Source organism: Trachemys scripta, chromosome 19 (assembly GCF_013100865.1).
Source record: "Trachemys scripta elegans isolate TJP31775 chromosome 19, CAS_Tse_1.0, whole genome shotgun sequence".
Lineage (NCBI taxonomy): Eukaryota > Metazoa > Chordata > Testudines > Emydidae > Trachemys > Trachemys scripta.
This window is the reverse complement of record NC_048316.1, coordinates 4,050,106-4,069,889: the sequence shown is the minus strand read 5'-3', so window position 1 is coordinate 4,069,889 and position 19,784 is coordinate 4,050,106. Positions and strand designations below refer to the sequence as shown.

At 38.9% G+C, this 19,784-nt stretch overlaps 1 protein-coding gene across 4 annotated transcripts in view; it reads left to right on the top strand.

Moving 5' to 3' along the window:
- The window catches only part of PRDM16 (PR/SET domain 16), a 424,846-nt gene that overhangs the window by 359,130 nt on the left and 45,932 nt on the right, over positions 1–19,784 (top strand). For all 4 annotated transcript variants that reach the window (XM_034753221.1, XM_034753220.1, XM_034753223.1 and 1 more), the window contains 2 exons: positions 2,638–2,772; positions 16,507–16,609. In XM_034753221.1, the coding sequence (XP_034609112.1) occupies positions 2,638–2,772; positions 16,507–16,609 (238 nt within the window). The remainder of the gene's footprint in view (positions 1–2,637; positions 2,773–16,506; positions 16,610–19,784) is intronic.

Here is a 19,784-nt window from a genome sequence, read left to right as displayed (position 1 = left end):
CTGGGGGATGCTGCCGGATGCTACTTGATAAGCTAATTAAACGCTTCTGCACCGTGTTTAATTCAGCAGCTGAACATCAAACATACATCATGATTTTGTTACCCAGAGTATTTTTATTATTGCAGTTAGGACAAGTCGGGTTCATGGTGACAAATGCACTCCTTTCCCAGGAGAACTGCCTCCTTTTTAAAAAACTTTCCAAACTTTTTCTGTTTGAGTTATATCCTCATTTCATCTCTTATCTTTTAATATAAATCTTTTGTCTATGGAAGTTTCAGATTACTCATTACTTTGATATATAAGCATTAATCTAACCAGTCATGGCACTTTCTGGTAGGCTAAGGGTTAATTATCATTTTTTGACAGTTAGTTTCAGACTTTCACTGTGGAAACATTGTATGTGGCTGGACCAGAATCTGTGAATATTCTTCTGTGAGGCAGACCCTGCCAAAGTAGTTCACACCTTTGTAACCTCAAGGCTAGTTTATTTCAGTTCATTCTATTTAGCGCAACACTTGAAGTCCATCCAGATGCTTCAGCTAGTGCAAAATGCAGCAGCTCATCTCTTGAAGGTGCCATGCTGGTCTGAATGTTTGAAACCCCAGTGCTTCTCGCTCTGAACTGTTTGCCTCTCTATGGTTACAATCTGTAAGGTCCTTTATGGTCTAGGACCCAGTTAAATTGGAGATCTCAGTTTCTGTATCCTGTTGTAGGAAATTAGATTATCTAGAGCCTGCGAGGATGTGTGTACTTTTTCTTTACAATTATTTCAGGAAGCCGGGCTGGAGTGGAGTTTCCGAGGGGAGGCTGTACAGTGATCCAGAGAGAGAGTAGCTACAGGGATGTTCGTGTGTTCCTTATTACAAGCAGGGATGGTAGCACCACACTATTATTAAGCTTGCCTGATATTTCCCATTATTGGGACCCTTTTTTTAGTTGCTTATAACTACAACCATTTGGGCTGAAATTTTTCATACTGGGTGACTGACTCAGGCTGAATGTTTTTTGAAAATTTCAGCCTCAGACAGGTCAGCCATTTCCAAGAAGGAGGCCAGGGAAGAAAAATCTGTTGTTTTGCCTGTGTTTAAAAAAAAAAAAAATTTTGTTGACCTTTCCTAAAGCTCTAACATCCTCGGCTTTGAAGCAGAAACTTGAAATTTGGTAAGAGAGTGGTGGTCTTTGTGTCAGGGATGTGCTTTTTACATTTTGCATGAAAATCTGCCACCCCGGCTGCTGGTCACATTGGGTGAGTGAGCCAGAACATGCTGGAGGGGAGAGGGGGCTCCGGCTCGCTCAGCCCCTGTCCCCAGCAGCCAAACCCAGGCAGGGAGCAGGCGGCTGCTGCCTCCCAGCCAGGCTGTCTCAAGCAGAAGTGGCTCCATCCCACTCCCTGCCTGGCTGCTGGGGAGAGCGGCTGTACGCACCAGCGGGAGGTGCAGGGAGAGATGGACCGACCCCTCCTACCCTACCCCCCACACACAAGTAACATGGGGCAGGGAGAGTGCCCCCCCCCCCACCGGGGGCTGCTGCAGAGGACACATGGGACAATCATGTCTCCTCCCCTTTAGATTGTGGGTCCCCTACCCCCAAGTATGGGGAGGCACCAGTTGTGTAGGGCTGAGTAGGACTTCCCTTGCAATTACTGCTCTGGACTGCTGCAGGCCAGAGCTGGGGCCACAACCAGGCACCAAAACTAAGAGCAAGAAGTTTGTCTCTCCTGTGCTGTCAATGACCTGGACCTAGGCATCATGGAGGAGGAAGCTACCTGATTTCAACACAGAGGGGACAAAAGCTAGACCTGCAGGAGTTGGGGGAGTCATTTGGGACTATGAACAGGGAGGTGGAGGAAGACTGGGAACTGGAGTTGTGAAGGAGTCTGGGACTGGCTTGGAAAGGAGACTGGGAATAGGAACTAGTGGGGAAGGGTGACAGAGATTGGTGGGAGAGGAGATAGTTCTGATTTGTTTTTGCAGGACTGAATGTCTGTTTTTATTTACAGTAGCAAGTATTGTGCTCCTTTTTGAACTTAATAATAGAAACAGATAACGTGGAGATGGAGCCATATAAGTACCTAGATAGTTAATAGAAAGCAGTTTAGAAAAGGTGGCCAGTTTAGTTGTAATAGATATATGGCTACTGGAGCTCTATTTTCCCTGCTCATTATGGATGTGATCATGTGCCCCTTGACTCAATGGAGATTCTTGACCGGGACTTAAGCAGTTTTGTAATTCAGTTGATGTTATTCTGTTTGTACAGGTCTGTCGCATCTTACGTGCATTAAACATGCGCGATTTCAGCTTTACACGGTTGGCAAAAACAAAAAAAGAAAAATAACAATTTTAATACTATACTTGTAGTGTGGGCGATTCCGCCCGCCATTCAACTCAATGTAATTTTGACTATACGCGGTTTTCGCTTTACGCGCTAACCGCGGAACAGAACCCCCGCGTAAGATGAGACTCACCTGTATATCTCTATTAGTCATGTAGACTAACAAGCTGTTTCTCTAGCTTTACTTCTTGTTTTGGGGCCCTGCAATGCAAATAATTATAAAAGTACATTTCTCACTTGAGATGAAATGATAAATATGGACATCAACAAGTGAAAAATATTCTTCCACCTCCTCTTCTTCTTCAGATCGCTGATGACCTGGGAAATGAGAAATTCTGTGCTGATGGTAATCAGACTGGAGCTGGAAATTGGCTGAAATACATCCGAGTGGCCTGTTCCTGTGATGAACAAAATCTAGCTGTATGTCCCGTTAATGACCAGGTATGCTTCTGCTCAGTTGAGCCATCACAATGTGCTTTTTTATAGCTTTGGCAATTATCAGGTTGCTACAGTCAACTGATCACTTGAACAAATACAGGTTTGCTTTGTATTTAGGGGAAAAGCAAAACATCATCATGTGAAAATTCAGAGGATATATTTACTAGGTTCAGTTGAGATAATAGCCCTTAAATCGGTATGCTTTTCTGAACGTCTCTGGTCTGGGAATCAAACTTGAACAAGACGAATTTAGGCTTTCTCCTGAGGTTTGTAGTGTTTCTGGAGTTAGGGCCATACGACAGGAACAGACTTTCACCTGCTATTTTTTCTCCACTCTCTTTGAATTTTAAGCTAATATGTGGTTCACATTTTATTTTAGGTGAACTAGCTCTCCACTCCCTACATATACTTAGGCACGGAAAGATTAGATCTTCATCAGTAAATATCAGTAAACGTCAATTTCACTGCACACACATAAACCAACAAAAAATAAATTTCCATCAATAATAATTGAAATTTACAGATAGGCACAGTCAGAAAAATGCTGCTTGAGAACTTATTAGAGTCAGAATCCAGCAATTTGGACTTCTGAATTAGGCTTGTTACAAATAGACTAGCAATTTAAGCGTAAAAACAAGTATGATCTGTTTTGTTTTGACATGTGATGATGATGTTTCAACAGTTTATAAAGCTTTAACTTTTTGAATCTTAATGTCCACTGTCATGAAATACTCATTTTTCTGTCCACACACACAATTTTACACAACTCTGAAAATTTCAATTGATAAAAATCTAAAAAGTCCAAACATTGATATTTTTTTTCTGTATCAGCTGCTTATTCTCTTGCCCCACACCCACTCCCTGCTGCCCACACACAAACAGGGCCGGTGCAACCCATTAGGCGACCTAGGCGGTTGCCTAGGGCATTACAATTTGGGGGGCGGTGACCGCGGCAGTATTTCGGCGGCGGGACCTTCCGCTGCCTCTGTGGGGGGCGGCATTTCAGGGCGGGACCATCCGCCGCCTAGGGAGGCAGAAAAGCTGGCGGTGCTCCTGAATATAAACACACACTAGCCATAATATTCTGTTTGTGACATCACACTTGGTTATTGTGGAGATGATGATGGCATCACAGAGAAAGTATTATGGCCCTGCATGAGGAAAGCATTATGGCCCTGCATGAGCGGATAAACTGAAACAAAGTTCCTTTTTTTAGTGCACATGCAGATATTCATACCAGTAAAATCTGAAAGAAGCAAATAATCAGATAGCCAGGCAGTGTCTGTCTGTCTGACAGGATACAGACACAGAACTGCTCCTAAATGGTGAGCCTGGTTCTCCTCTGTCCTGTATTTTGTGTAGTTTTTTATACCTGTGCAAAGTGGGTGTAAAAATGCACCCTTCTTTTTTGGTAACACTTTACACAGTCATAAAGATCGCACAAGGTGTAAGGCAGTGGAGAATCAGGCCCTAAGTGTGTTTTTTCCCAACAAAATGTTTTGCACATTGTGTCAGCTCTTTAGGGAATTAAGGCTGCTGTCTGGTTGAAAAGGTGGTTTGAGTAACTCAGGTTGCTTTACGCCACATCACAAGCAAATAATATCCGAGAGGAATCAATTTGTAAGAGTTTTTAAGGGGGCTTGTTTGTTCCTGAAGTGACTGTCTCTGGTAGCAGATTGCTATTACCCTGGGACTTGAACAGAATTTATTCAATTTAAAAGTTTGTCCATAAGGTTGCACAATGTAGGACAACATGGAGATGATGGGGAAATGAGGCTGGAGCCATTTCGTTTTCAAGACGTCACGTTTCCAGTTTCAATGGCTGCAGTTTTCTTTTGTTTATTTTTATCCTTCTCTTGCACCATTCAGACTTGGAGAGTGTTGGTAATAGAGCCCTCGCGGGGATGTTATCTCTTCTTTGTGTGAGACTCAAGAAAATGACACACGTTTCTCTTTCCACTTTTTCTGCAAATGCTGCAAGAGGAACCTAATTACAATCAGCAGATTATCTCCAGGTTTTTTTGGAATCCAAGACAAAGGCTTATATACTCCAATCCAGAGTCACGATAATTTAGCAAAATTTGTAGAACACCAGCACTTTGGCTGAATCCAAGTGGCTGAGTGGGATGTCCGTTCAGCAGCTCTGATCTTTTTTCAGGACACAAGCATTGTCAGCAAGCTGAAACCTAAATTCTCTTGATTAAAAAATAAATGAATGAATGGAGATCAATGCTGGTAGTTCATCGCAGTTCGAACAGTAGAAAGTGCATGCTCTGCACTGACAGTGATGGATAGGAAGTCTGCTCCCAAGCTGTGAACTAAGTTTTTGTCTGTATTTAAATGGGGGGGGGATGGTTTTGGGGACTGTTGAGAGAGGAATAGAAACCTAATAGGCATGGTGTGGAGATGTCTGTGGCACGCTCTCCTTGAGGAGGAGATGTTACAAGGAATTAATATGATTTTTATAATGATATTCCCAAAAGCTCAGTCATCTTCCCTCCTAGACAGATGACAAAGTGTTGTGAGGATTAATTAGCTAGTTTTTGTAAAGCGCTTGGAAGATTAAAAAATTGAAATGGGTACACGAGGAACATTTAGATCTGGGGATTTAGAAGACCTCAAATTGAGTAAAGTTCAGGTCCAGAATGTTGATTCAGGCCTATCTCAATGAGAAGTGCAATACCAATATTATTACTACTTAGAATTGTCGATAGGCATTTGGAGGCATAAAAGGATGAACCGTGAGGGAGAATATATTTCTAACATGCGTGTTACTAAGGAAGACATTACAAGAATCTCTTTAGTAGAAATGGAAGCCAAAATATTGCTCTGAGTGTGACGTAGAGATGGGCACGCCCGTTCATATCAAATGAGAATTGACCTGAACTTTTCACACAACGCTTGACCCAGTTCAAAATCCAAACTTGGTGAAGTTTGAAATATTTCCATAAACTTTTTCTCCTTCGTATTTTAACAGGCTCCTACAGAGCTTGACTTTGGAGATGAGTGGAAATGGGAAAGCCAAAATACTGCAATATTTGTAGCCTGATTCCTAGACCGACAGATTCTGGATGAGCTTTCGGATAAAAGCATCCGAACTTTGGTTGCTTATATAAAATGAACTACTGATTGCTGTGATGTCCATCCACCACTCATCACGGACCCTCTTGAAACAAGGACCCTTATAACCAAGAGCCTTACATTTACCATCAACTCCATGCCTCACATCAAAAGCTGCTCTATCCTCTATGCATTCTGTAGCACATGGAGCTGAATTCCATATCTCAGTTTCAGAGAGTGACAGGATAAATATCATAGGAGCCATTATGTTTCCCCTTACCTATAACCTAGACCTTTACAGTCCTTCATTCTGTGCAGATTATACAGGTCTCCAGGCAGGCTACAAATGGCCTGATTTCCTTTTAGTGCATCCCACAAATTATTTGAGCTCAGCCTATTACACTAAGTCATATCTTTGGGACTCCCAATAGATTTAGCAGCTCCAGTGCAATTGGATACACAGTCTAATACCTTCTGGCACCACCTTATACCTTACTAGCCCTGTCTCCAGTTAGTTGTGTTCACTCCCTGCCTTAAGAAATATAGTTTCACCCAACGGTCTATTCAAGCAACTCTACTTCTATAACCCCTGCTGTTGCCAAAAAGGTCCTTTACCAGGAATTTGAAAAAGCCATTTGCAGTTTTTGAATTAACCAGTGTAGCCACTGTAATAAATACAAACAACCAGGGGAATCATTGGAGCGGGATAAGGACATTCCAAGTTTGGGCTCCTTGTAAGGATATTTTAGACTAAATAAAAGAGAGTAGAAATATGCCAATTTGATGTTAATGTACATTTTTTTTTCTGTTTGAAATATTAACCTTTAGACTACTGGCCTTTTCTAAACATGCCAGGTTAATGGTTTGATTGAGAGCAATGTGTATATATTTTGCCAACAGCTAGAGGGCTAAATGATTATTTGAATCCCATTTGATTTTAAGACCAATTAATTGCATTTCTTTTCCTTCATCTGGAGCTTCTTGGTTGTGCACAGTTTCAATGTACATAGCAGTCTGATTAGAAAGAACTTCTGTATTGCACTCACACCAGACCTGGTTTCTCTACCTTCTGTTACATTCTAGCCATTTCCTGTGTATTTGCTTTATTATAAATTCACTAAAACATACATCAAAAAAGATAGCAAAATGGTTATTCAAGAAGAGGGAAATAAAAAGGCCCCCAAATGTAACTAGATGGTAGGCATTTCAAAGTGTTTTCTCCCTCCAGCCTCTTTCCTGAAGCAATGAAGACTTTTAGGTCAAGCCAGCTGGTAGGAATAAAAAGGTCCAGTGTACAAAGTGCAGCAGACAATGGTGATTGATAACCAGAAGTCCCAGACACTTATGTGAAAAAATCCTAGGCATAACAACATCGAGGTCAGGATGTACTTTTTCTCAAGCTGCTCATTATGACAATGTGTGGGCAGCAATATGCCTTACAATATTTGGGATAATCAGCAGCTCATTGAAATCTTTGTAGGCTTTATTATCATTATTATTATCAGTTTTAACATTTACATGGGGGAAATACCAGTAAGCATGTCCATGCTGGATTAATATTATTACTTTCCCCCTTCTCGTTCTCCACAAAATGCAAACACAATTTTCTTTTCTTGGAAAAATTCAAACTATTGCCATTATCTAAGTGTGACTCTGTTTTGCTAGTGGATAGTCTGGCCTGAAGAGTTTCAATACATACAGATAGATCTAGGATTTGCACCTGAAGTTGTTTTAATATTGGGGGGGAGGGGAAACAGGAAAATGAAATGAAGAAATAACAGAAAAGAAAAAAATCACAAACCTACCTCTCAGGGCTGAAGTATCAATCTCCGTTAATGTGAAAATATCCAGAAGCCAATTCCTGCTCCCAGTGAATTGAACGGGAGTAGGGTCAAATCATTGCAACAAGCCAAAGTTGTCTTTTGGATGAGAAGAACATTTTATATTTTGAACTTCAGCCAATTTAAGGTTCCTAGTCACTGTACACTCACTAGACACCAAAATCCAGGTTTAGGAATTTCTAATCCTACCCGTCAGAACCATTAGGGTAATAAGGAGCAAAATAATGAAGAGACACTCTAGACTTTCAAGTGCATTTTAAATTACATTGTGGCTAGTTAAAGCCTCTATAGTTAGACCCTCATTTATACTGATGGTGAAAATCATATTTCACTCTTCACTCTGCCTTTTTTTGCTGACACTTATTAGAATTCAGTGTAAATAAAATAATAATTAACATTCAGATAAGGTTTGATCTTGCAATGCTTATGCCCATGGGTAATTCTATGCATATGAGCAGCATTACTCATATGCATATATGTTTGTAGGGTTGGCGCCATAGTGGTTTACTGGCATTAATCCTCCCAGTTATCAGGTGTTATACATTTATCAGATTATCAGAGCTGAGGTCACACTTCTTTCTTATACACTATAAACTGTGAATAATTCTCTGGGGTCTGATTCTGCAAGGTGCTGAACACCATCAGTATCCATCTCATGAGAATTTACGCGGCTCAGAACTTCATAGGCTCAAGCCCTAAACCATCAAGCAGAATGTGACTTTATGAAGTGAATGAACATTTTCAATTTCTGCCTAACAAACAAGTGAATGTTAATTCCTTGTGTACAGCATGGTGCACATTCTGTCTATAGACTGGAACTCAGGTTCGATGGAGAAAGGTTCGACCACACCCATTCAGTAGGCATGCAAAGATTAATCTTCTTTATTTAAACATGTAAAGAAAACAAAAGCTCTGTAATAAAAGATTACCCACAAAATAACTAAACATCATGGTGCTGATGAAAGCCAGGGCAAGCTTTTAATCAAAACCATTTGCTATCCAGACAAAAATAAGACATGTTTACATTGGGACGTGGTCCTTTTCACTCTTATTTGTGCACACATCGGACTGAGCTCTGATCTCCTCGACACCCATGTGAAGCAGGAACAGCTCCAATAATGCCAATAGAATTATTCTGGATTTACCGATGTGTGACTAAGAGCAGCGTGTGGATTGCCGAACATTTTCTTCACTTCTTCTAAAGTAAATTGTTGCTCTTCTTCAAAGACACTAGTTGTAACCTTTTATCCTCCAGTTCCATTTTTAAACCAATTCTCCAAATATCAATTTTAGCATGAAGTTTTTGAAGCTAATTCTAACGGGGCCAATATACACCCAAGCAAAAGCAAAATACACCATCCCAATATGGGCAAAGTCCTGAAGTACTTACCCAATACTGACAGGCAAAAACACACTGGAGTGGTGTAGTTTACATACATCTGACTGCATCTTTAGATCAACAGCTCTTAGAAATACTTTTAGTGTTGGTCACATAATTTCTAATATAACTAACTACTTTCAAGAGAGAGAAAAACTACAGCAGTAATTCTCCGTTTAAATTGTCTCAAACTGTGTACATCACTTCTGTTTCACGCTGATGCAATTAGTGGGTGCACTTTTTGATCTTTGGCTGAACACTGCAGCTGTTTTCTCAGTTCTGTGATGTGTGCCTTTCTTAAAAGTAGAAAAATGCCACCACGCTGAAGCTTAAGTAAATAGCAGCCATCACTCATGCAACAGGTAAACAATGCTGTTTCTAATGAAAGATATTTGAATAATGAGGTAGTACTCAGGCGTACTTTGTTCACTCCACATGTTTCATCTTTGTCTATTGCATGGATATTGAAAATAGTTAGACAATTACCACATTGTTTTTAAATGTCTGTCTGTTTCACGAAGACTCTTTTCATAGAAAAGATGTGCAGTCTTTGACTACACTGTGATGTAGTGTTAATGAGATGGGACTTAGAATTCTGCGTAATCAGTAATTGTACTAAGTGGTTTTTAATATGCTGCAAAATGTTGTATGCTACTCAGAGCTAGGTTCCTCCTGGATATCCCCAACACCAGGCTATCATCCTTAGAAACAGCTCGAGAAACAGTTTTTAAGAGGAAAAAATAAAAGGACCTCATAAAAGTGCCTGATCCAAAAGCCCATTGAAGTCACTGGGAGTCTTTCCTTTGGGCTGTGGTTCGGGCCCCGTAAAACATAATTTGTCTCTTTTTTATTAATAATCCATGTCTAGGCAGTGAGAAATCCTTAGGAAAATCAAGAACTGCAAACAGGAGTGTAACATTTTCAAGTCTCTGGAAGAGCATTGCACTAAAACTATATTTTTGTATCTTCTCAGGCTAAATATCATTAGCTGACCATTAATATTTGTTTGGTGTTTAAAATTTTAATGGTGACATCTTCTGATGTAAGAAAAATGAAAAAGAAAATTAATAGGACTTCGATGAAAGTAGAGAATATCAATTATTTCAAAAATATGATCTTTGTATGTACTATTTAATCTGATACTTTTCAGTTAATGGCAAACAAAGGGGAAAGGGTTTTAAACACAGCAGTAGTTTTAATTAATTCAGAATTTCAGTAGCACAATTGCAAGATGAAGTTAATTATTAGAATGAAGAATATGATAAAATGAATGTGACTCCTGCAGATTCTAACCTTTTTCAGAGTAATTAATCTATCTTGTATTTTTACATTTCTTGATTGTTACTGTTTACCTCAGCTGCTTTTTGTTTTTGAAAACATATGGAAGGGGGCAAACATGATGATAATGATGTATTAAATCAGATTTAATGTGAGCCATTGATTATTACAGTTTTGAAGATACGGGGTGAAATCTGGGCCCCAATGAAAGAAACGAGTGTGTAAGTATTGACTTCACTGTGGCCCGGATTTCACTCATGATTTCAGAACATCTGCTGTTTATATCTATGTAAAAACGGAGTGTTTGTAGACTAGATATTCCTGAAGATTTTGCTTTATTTTGTCAGTATTGGGTTGGTTTTGGATTATTGGCTCAGAGAGGTGTACTCATAAGTAGATATCTTGGGTTTCAGAATTTTTCTTGGTTCACTGACATAGATGTGAGTAAGTGGCACTAAATTATCAATTTTGTACCTACTGGGACTAACCCAAGGTCTTTCCTCTGATAATTCTTACTCTGGCAAAACTCCCATTGAGCTCATTGGGAGTCTTGCCTGAATAATGACTGGTCTGAAAACTGAGCAAGATATTCAGTATTTGGCTCATCGTCTCTGTGGCATGAGACAGGAAAGAAATAAGCATGATGTGAAAATGAAGAAAAGCCTTTTTTGAAAAAAGTAACACTCCATATCAACTGTAGTTTTTCTTTGGAGCCTACCCAGAATGCAAATAATTGTGGTTTGTATCTAATGATTAAGCATATTTTCCCGGGGATATGTTCACCTCTCAACATTATATATTTTGAAAAAATAAGAATGTGTTTCACGGCTATAGAGCCTTTAGTTCAAGGATCTCAGAGCACTTTAAAGCGAGAGGCCCTGATCCTGCAAGTAACTCAGCATAGACTGACCCCCTGAGCACATGCACCGTCCCATTGACTTGGAGGATCAGAGCTATTGTAGATCCGGGAAGCAGTTAGTCACAATCCAAACAGTGAAATTTTGTTGAGAAGTTTGCAATGATTCAAAACAAGCTAAATTTGGAAAATGCATGAACGGAATACGAGTCAATTTCAGACGGATTTTATATTTCCCCGTTGCTATTTGATATCATGTCCATGTTACTGATAAAAATTCCAAGTTAAGCAACAGAACTTAAAACAGTTTTTGTGTTAGAACTCATTGGTCTGCTATGAATGTGATATTAATTCTTGAATTAATCTCTGGCTGAAGTTATCAGACTTTTAAAATAAAGGAGCACAAATAGAGACAATTGGGGAAATCAAATAAATTGTCTTAAATGTGTTTAGCAATAATGGAAATTGTTCTTTATTTTTGCCTGCCCTGATTTATTCTGTATTAGTTGATCTTCATAATCAGGATTTTTCTTGCAATTCAAATAACAATTTTTTGAATCTCAGGCCTTTTAATGAAGAAAGAGCTGTGAAAATAAAATCCTCCGCCTGACTGCTGGCTGTATAACCCAAACTTCCTTTTCCTTTGATTTGCAGCAATGTTGTAGTCTCTATTACATGCATAATGTAGGGAGGGTCTCCAGAGAGCACAGTCCTCACTGATAAGATTAGGGGGAGTGTCTCAGACTTGAGTTTAGATAATCGAGAAAGGATCACTAAAGAAATCCCTCTGCAAGAGAGATGCACAGAATGATGATGCGGTAGCCAGGATGGTCCTTCAGTGCATGAGCTGTCATAAGGCCTGAAATACCAGCTGCCTCTCTTTTAAGTATAGAGGATGGCTTTTGTCACCAGCTCCACGGATACTGGGGTACCTTACTGGAAAGCTTTAAACTTAACTCAAGTCTCTGAATTGACGCACCTTACTCAGAGAAAACAGGTCAGACATTTAATTTCTTATTCCTTCTTTAACTTCTTGCCTATACTGGACTCCTTTTTCTTTTCATGTTATTGTTCGCACTTTTGTTTTCATTCAGTTCCTTGTTTTGATATGCTTAGTGTCTTGAAACTGATCATAATGTTTAAGTCAAACAGTATTTAGGTCTTTTATTTCCAAGTTTGGTTGAGGGTAGATTTTGCATGCATATTTGGTCTGCCTAGTCCTAAATTGGTAGAAGGAGGTTTGGACGAGATGGCCTTAAAACAACTGGTAAATGAAAAGCAGTGAGAGTTGCAGTGAAGGCAAGGGGTGAAGAGAGAGTGCCTGTAGCTTTTGGTATTTATTTACAAGTTATTACTTTAGTTGGTAAAGACTGCCCCCTAATGGAACAACTCGGAAGGCATAATAATGCACCCCCCCCCCACAAATAAACTACTAGATGTGTTGTTTGAAGAAAATCAGTGCTGTTAAAGTCACTAAAAATAAGCAAAGTAATTGTCTTCTCTTTCTCACTTATGTTTAGACCAGCCAGATATATTTTCCAACAAAGACATATATAATGTTAATTGAATAATCAAAATGTATTGAATCAAAGCTATATCCCTGAATACTACTTATTACAGCAGATAATGTGTGAGGATATCTTTCTGAATAGTAATGATTAGGGCTGACAAGTGATTAAAAAACATAACCGTGATTAATCACGCGATTAAAAAAATTAATCGTGATTAATTGCGCTGTTAAACAATAATAGAGTACCATTTATTTAAATATTTTTGGATGTTTTCTACATTTTCAAATATATTGATTTCGGCTACAACACAGAATAAAAAGTGTACAGTGCTCACTTATATTATTATTTTTATTTCAAATATTTGCACTGTAAAAAAACAAAAGAAATAGTATTTTTCGATTCACCTAATACAGATATTATCATGCAATCTCTTTATCATGAAAGGTGAACTTACAAATGTAGAATTATGTACAAAAAATAACTGCATTCAAAAATAAAACAATGTGAAACTTCAGAGCCTACAAGTCCACTCAGTCCTACTTCAGACATACTATTTCTTTTATCATTTTTTACAGAGCAAATATTTGTAATAAAAAATAATATAAAGTGAGCACTGTACACTTTGTATTCTGTGTTGTAATAGAAATCAATGTATTTGAAAATGTAGAAAAACACCTGAAAAAATTAAATAAATTTCAATTGGTATTCTATTGTTTAACAGTGTGATTAATCGCGATTAATTTTTTTGAGTTAATCACATGAGTTAACTGCGATTAATGGACAGCCCTAGTAATGATAAATTAAAACTTATGTACTTAGTAAATACATTTTTACAGTTTGTTCTCTTTCTTTAACAGGATAAAAAATATGAATCATAGTGTAAGTTGATCTGTGATGCTGACACATTGGGCCCATCTTTCCTCAGACAAAACTGTTTTTTTTTGCTTCAGGAGAACGAGGTCCTGAATGTGTAATGTAACATGGTTATATTTCAAGGCAGTTCTTAGATTGTATCAAATTAAAATAACAAGCAAACAGAAAAGAGGAACAACAGACAAGAGATAAGCAAGATATTATTTCCCCCTAAACGTAATTACTCCCAGGATCACACCCCTGCATAAACTCCTAAACTATATATGTTATTAATAAATAACCTAGTACTTGAGATACTTTACTGGCATATGGTAAACTACCATGTCTGTTTCAGAGGGGTAGCCGTGTTAGTCTGTATCAGTAAAACCAATGGGGAGTCCTTGTGGCACCTTAGAGACTAACAAATTTATTTGTTAGTGGCTAGAACCCACTTCATCAGATGCATGGGAATGGGCCACATCTACCCTAATTTAATTGGCCTCATTAGCACTGACCCCCCACTTGGTAAGGCAACTCCCATCTTTTCATGTGCTGTATATTTATACCTGCTTACTGTATTTTCCACTGCATGCATCTGATGAAGTGGGTTCTAGCCCACGAAAGCTTATGCCCAAATAAATCTGTTAGTCTCTAAGGTGCCACAAGGACGCCTCGTTGGTTTTACCATGTCTGTGTTCATCTGTAATGTGGAATATTAATTAATTTATGTACCTGAGATTTTTTGATCTCACTAAGGATTCATTCTGGGAAAAAAGCTCAGATGAGTAACCGTATTCAACTTTACCCCACTGACTCAGTGAGACTCCTTCTGGGAGTAAAAATAGAAATTTATGTAAGTTTTGTCATGATCAGATCCTGAAACAATGAAGGCCCAACTCACATGCGGTACTGAGCTCTCATTGACTTCAGCCGGAGTTGCAGATGCTCAGAACTTCTGGGAATTTGGCCAGTCTTGTGTATCGCAGTGTCTGTATGGAGAAATGAAAGAGACTTTGTGAATAAATATTCATCCCAGGGATATTGATCAGTATACACCATTAGAGTTATAGGAATTCTGTATGTTCGTTTCCTACTGAAACGGTGGATTGACAGAGATTGAGTTATTGTTACTAAATCAGTGAACTATGACAGTGCTGAATAAAATCTAGCTTATACTCAGAAAAGGAAATTGCATGGGAGGTGGGAGAAGGAGACTTATCATTGATTAACTTGAAAAAAGAAAATTCTTATGAGCCTCTTATGTAAAACATCATGGTATTTATTCACCCTTACTAAAAGGATTGCCCAGTGCTAACAAAACCTTGCAATTGACTTTTAAGGTTAATAGCTAATATCCATTGAATCCTCAGAGTATTGCTATTAGAATAGGGCAAAGTCCAGCAAACTTTTTGGAAAATTGGAAACCTTCTTGGCCACGCATCCAAGGTTGAGAACTTCTTGAACCTTTTCTCCTGGCATATTCCCTTTCTACTTTGCCAGGGACACCAGCTCAACCCTCACCATTAGTTTCCTTCTAACATTCCCTTTTCTGTGCTTTATTCTTTGCTGCTTCTTTCGTTAGGTGACCCCCCAATCTTAGGTGACCTCCCTCTGTCAACTTGCTCCTAAAAACTCTTTCCTGTGTTGACCATAAGAAGTGTGTGTGTGTGTGTGTGTGTGTGTGTGTGTGTGTGTGTGTGTGTGTGTGTGTGTTTGTAAAATACAATTAATAAAATAAATAAATGTAATGGAACCTCAGGCGCACATACCAAAAGTAACGACGTGATCTTATTACTGTAACCTTCGCCCGTCCTCACCTCGTTGTTTGTTACTCTGTTATTGCGTGACATCAAATGAAACTGACGGGAATCTGCATGGGTGAAGGGGTCTGCCCAGATGTAATAATTTGCAGAAGAAGGGCCATAGACTGTCAGCTTATTGGGATCATGTTTTTCGTGTCCTGTAAAGGCTCTAACGCACTTTTGGATAGTGCATAATAAATAATAGTGCACACGACATAGTGTACGTAATAAACAGTACCTGCCATGTGTTAATGCACACGTATTGCTTGCAGCATTATCATCTTTTGTCTCTTGGATTCAATGAATGTTCATCTTGTATAAATAAAACAACTGCTATTCCCCTCTAATAAATGTATCCCTAGGGTTCTGTTCAGGTTTATATCTTATACACAAGTGGTCAAAGCTCACGCCAGTGGAGGAGATCGCTATAAGTTCTTTCAGACCATTTGAGCCCTGTGCTATGCAGTTTAAGTGGAGGCTTAAGTGGTGCATAGGACTGTTGGTGTCCACTCAAGGGCAGAGCCCACAATCTGTGTTCCCCTGATGGTGCTTCAGTGCAGCAAGACCGATATCCAAGAGGTGCAGTATTGTACTCGTCAAATTCCAAAATGTTTGGCCTATAGAGTACAAAGTTTGGCTGACAATATTTTGAATAGGAACAGAATGGCATCAGGGATTTGTGAAGAGAGACTGCATCTTTAAGGGCCAAATACTCCAATCGTGTAAATTGGTGTAGCTCCATTGACTTCCACGGAGCTACGCTAATTTAGATCAGCTGAAGAATTGGACCTCTGAGCACCAGCCTGATTCTGGCCTTGACTGGCAGGGACCAAAACTAGTTCTCTGTCAATGTTACTTTCCATTTACAATAACAAATGTCAGTTCAGTAACCTTATGGGGGGTGGGAGGAAGTTTTTTGTGTAATCTGGATAAGAGAGGCTCTTATTGTAAATACTACTTTATCATTCGAACCGCATGAAACTCTGACACACGTGGAGTATAAATAAAGGCAGAGAGAGAGCTCTCAGTAGCAATTATCAAACAAATCGAGTGACAGCCTCCCCTCTTAGCCAGAATCATTTGAGTTATTGCATAAAATTATAAAATGTTGCTTTGCATATTTAACGTGTCTGTCTCCTTTTTGTTTTCCTATCCCCAGATCTATTATAAAGTTATTAAAGAAATTGAGCCAGGAGAAGAACTGCTGGTGTATATGAAGGAAGGTGCCTATTCTCTTGGGAACATGCCACCTAGTCTGGAAGGTGAGGCCCTTATTATTGGCTACCCCCAGTTGTGAGGTGCAGACAGGTGCTAACAAAAGCACATCCTGTAAGAACTGAAGCCTGCACTGTGCCTGTTCTCTTATGTAACTGCAGCTTGTTCGGAGGTTTTATAGTGATACCTTTTCTCACTGGCCAGGTTGATTGTCTTAGTCAATGAAGTCTGAGCAAAACCGCTTTTTAACTTAAACACAGGCCCAGCTACACTAATGTTAAGGAATGTTGTGGTTTTGAATTCTGTAGGGGGCATCTCATTAATTCCCAGGGTGAGCGTGGTGGTTTGTTTGCAGTAAAACTGAGCCAAACCATTATGAGACTTGCAAACCATGCTGTGTCTTTAGCTCACATGGCAAACGTGACCAAGGCAAAGTTGGAACAGCCATTGTGCTGTTATAATATCGTAGAATCATAGAATATCAGGGTTGGAAGGGACCTCAGGTGGTCATCTAGTCCAACCCCCTGCTCAAAGCAGGCCCAATCCCCTGCTATGGATGGCTCCACAACATCAACTGACATTCAGCTGAACAGTTAGAGTGACAAGCTGTCTTGATCACAAATAAAGTTAACATCTTCATTGCTACGTTGCCCAGCAATGTGTGTCTGTCTTGGCAGCATATTGGAATGGCAGGTCAAGGTGCCTGGCACAAACGGGTGAGCAAATTGCTTAGAGGTATATTGCATTGTGAATTGAGCAGAGCTAGGGGCTAAGCATTTTTATCTAGCTCTTACATTAGCATAATCATTTCCCCCTAAATACATTGATACTAATTATTAAAGTTCAGTAACCACACAGGACATCTAAAGAGCCATTATGCTTTCGTGGAGGAGTGAGTGTTTCATAATAGATACAGCAAGGAAATGTGAGTCAGGACTCCTGGGTTCTGTTTTTGACTATGCCATACACTTGCTATGTGAAATTAAAGGTAACTTGCAAGGGAAAAAACTGAGCTTATGTCCTTTCTCCTCTCCCCCTCCCCCCGCCGCCTTCCCCTTTTTATGAAGTTTAAAGATGGACTGAAATGATTTTTCCAGATCAAAGGGAGAGGGAAGAGGGGTTTCTGTTTGTATTTCATTAGAAATAGAGGTCTTATCTCCAGGGGAATACTCTGTGACTATTGGAGAACTAGTGATATGATGACATCATGAAAACAAAGAGTGAAAATGGAGAAGTTTTTGAAAGGAGAAGGGAAATAGTCAGACTGTTTACAACTTGGGCTTTGGTTTTAGAATAATTTTAAAAACTGGCTATTTATATAGGTGGCAAGAATATCAAAATTGTTTTTCTGAAGTCGATGGTGGTAGGCCATGGTCAGAGACAGGGTACCTGGCCAGATGGGCCTTTGGTCTGACCCAGCCTGACAGTTTCTAAGTTCCTATGTTTTGTTTTGTTTTATTAATACTTATTTAACACAGTAATCAACATTTTGGTAAGAGGATGTGTTCATTAAAGATTCAATATCCCCCCTCCTTTCCCTTAAAGTGACAGAACTCACAATACAAGGGCTGAAAGTGAGTTATGGAAGTGGTCTCCCCACAAAAACAGGGAAGACCAGACATGCTATTTCTGGTATTGCTAAAGTAAAAACCTAAACCACAGAAAACTAATTTGAAAATATAATCTTGTAAGCCTCCTTTAAAGAATCAAAAAAGAACACAACCCACCTCTTTAAAAAACCCTTTGTAAGTCACATGTGTAACACTGAAACTAAAGCTAAGCTAACGTGAAGGGCTCTGTGCTTCCCAAACAAAAGTCACTGTTGATGTGCTAAGAACTAATATATTTTAATGTGCTTTTGAGTTTGGCTCTAATGTGGTGACAATGAAAGTTCAAGACTAATATGAGAGGGAAGGTGACTGATCTCCAGTGAACAATTAGCTGAATTTAGCCAGTCTTTTCTGTTATTGACTGTGAGAATGGTTCATGATTGGTGCAAATTTGTTCATTATTATTTGATGACTGATTTATACAAATCTATTTCATCCTATGGGTTGCTCATGAGCTATTTGCCTATTGCTTTACCTAATCAATATTTGAAAACTAAGGTATTTTGGTTGGACATTTTGGTCACATGCTGAGTTTTGTTCCCTAACTGGTAGATTACTTTAACTCCTCGTTTCAGAATTCTAATGAAAATATTTAGGATTATAAATGTAAACTCCACTTTCTGTGAATATTCTGCAATATTTGTTTGATATTTGCTGTTTCATTGAGTGGTCCTACCAAAAACCTCTTTTGCTAAGGGTATTCTGAAAAAAATGAATGAAAAAAAAGTCCAAACACAAATTATATAAATTAACTGAAGTATTCAGGTTCATGTTTCTGAATAATTGTTTTCAGTAGTCTCTCAGAAATATTAATGCTGTTTTTGAGAACAAGACAGAGATGTGAGTAGTTTCTTCCTCAAAATAATGGCATAAAAACTAAATATAGCCTTGATGATTTGTGTAAAAAAAAAAAGGGGGGGGGGACAAAATCAGGAAGAAAACTCAAAGCTGTTTCATTTAATGTAGGATGATCTGTTTTGCTTCAGAGATTTCATTTTAGGTTTTAATTGACATTTATTTGAACAAGCAAAAACACCTTGTTCCCTATAATACGCCATTGTTGTCATTATATAACATTTGTCTGTCATCCTCCCAATAATGTGTCATGCTTTTGCCAGCTAATTGCTTTCAAATTGTAATAGCCCAACATCCAATATTTGTCTTTTTAATACTTTTTCACCTTCAGTAATGATTTCCTCCCCCTGTCCCGCTCCCTCCCTCCCCCCCCTTTAAACTCTGAATTGCACAAGAAAGAAAATGCAAAAATGTTCCACACAAAGATAATTATCATAAAAATCTTTTATCCAAACCCCAGCCGAATGCAGTAGACCCCTTATCACTGCAGGAATTTTGAGTAGGGCTCTTGAACTCCTTTGAGACTTGAGTCTGGTAGATTAGCATGTAGATGCCACATAATTGTGTTCCCCTTGGTTTCTCTGAAAGCTATTAGGCACTGATTTATTTTTCTGTTACATTCCTGCTTTGTCCTGAGTGTTACTGATGGAACTTAAGATAGACGCATATAACCACAGATTTGACAAACAAGACATTGAGCACTGGCAGCAAGTTGTTGTTGTTGGATTTTTCTTTTTGCTAAGATATTGATTTTTAT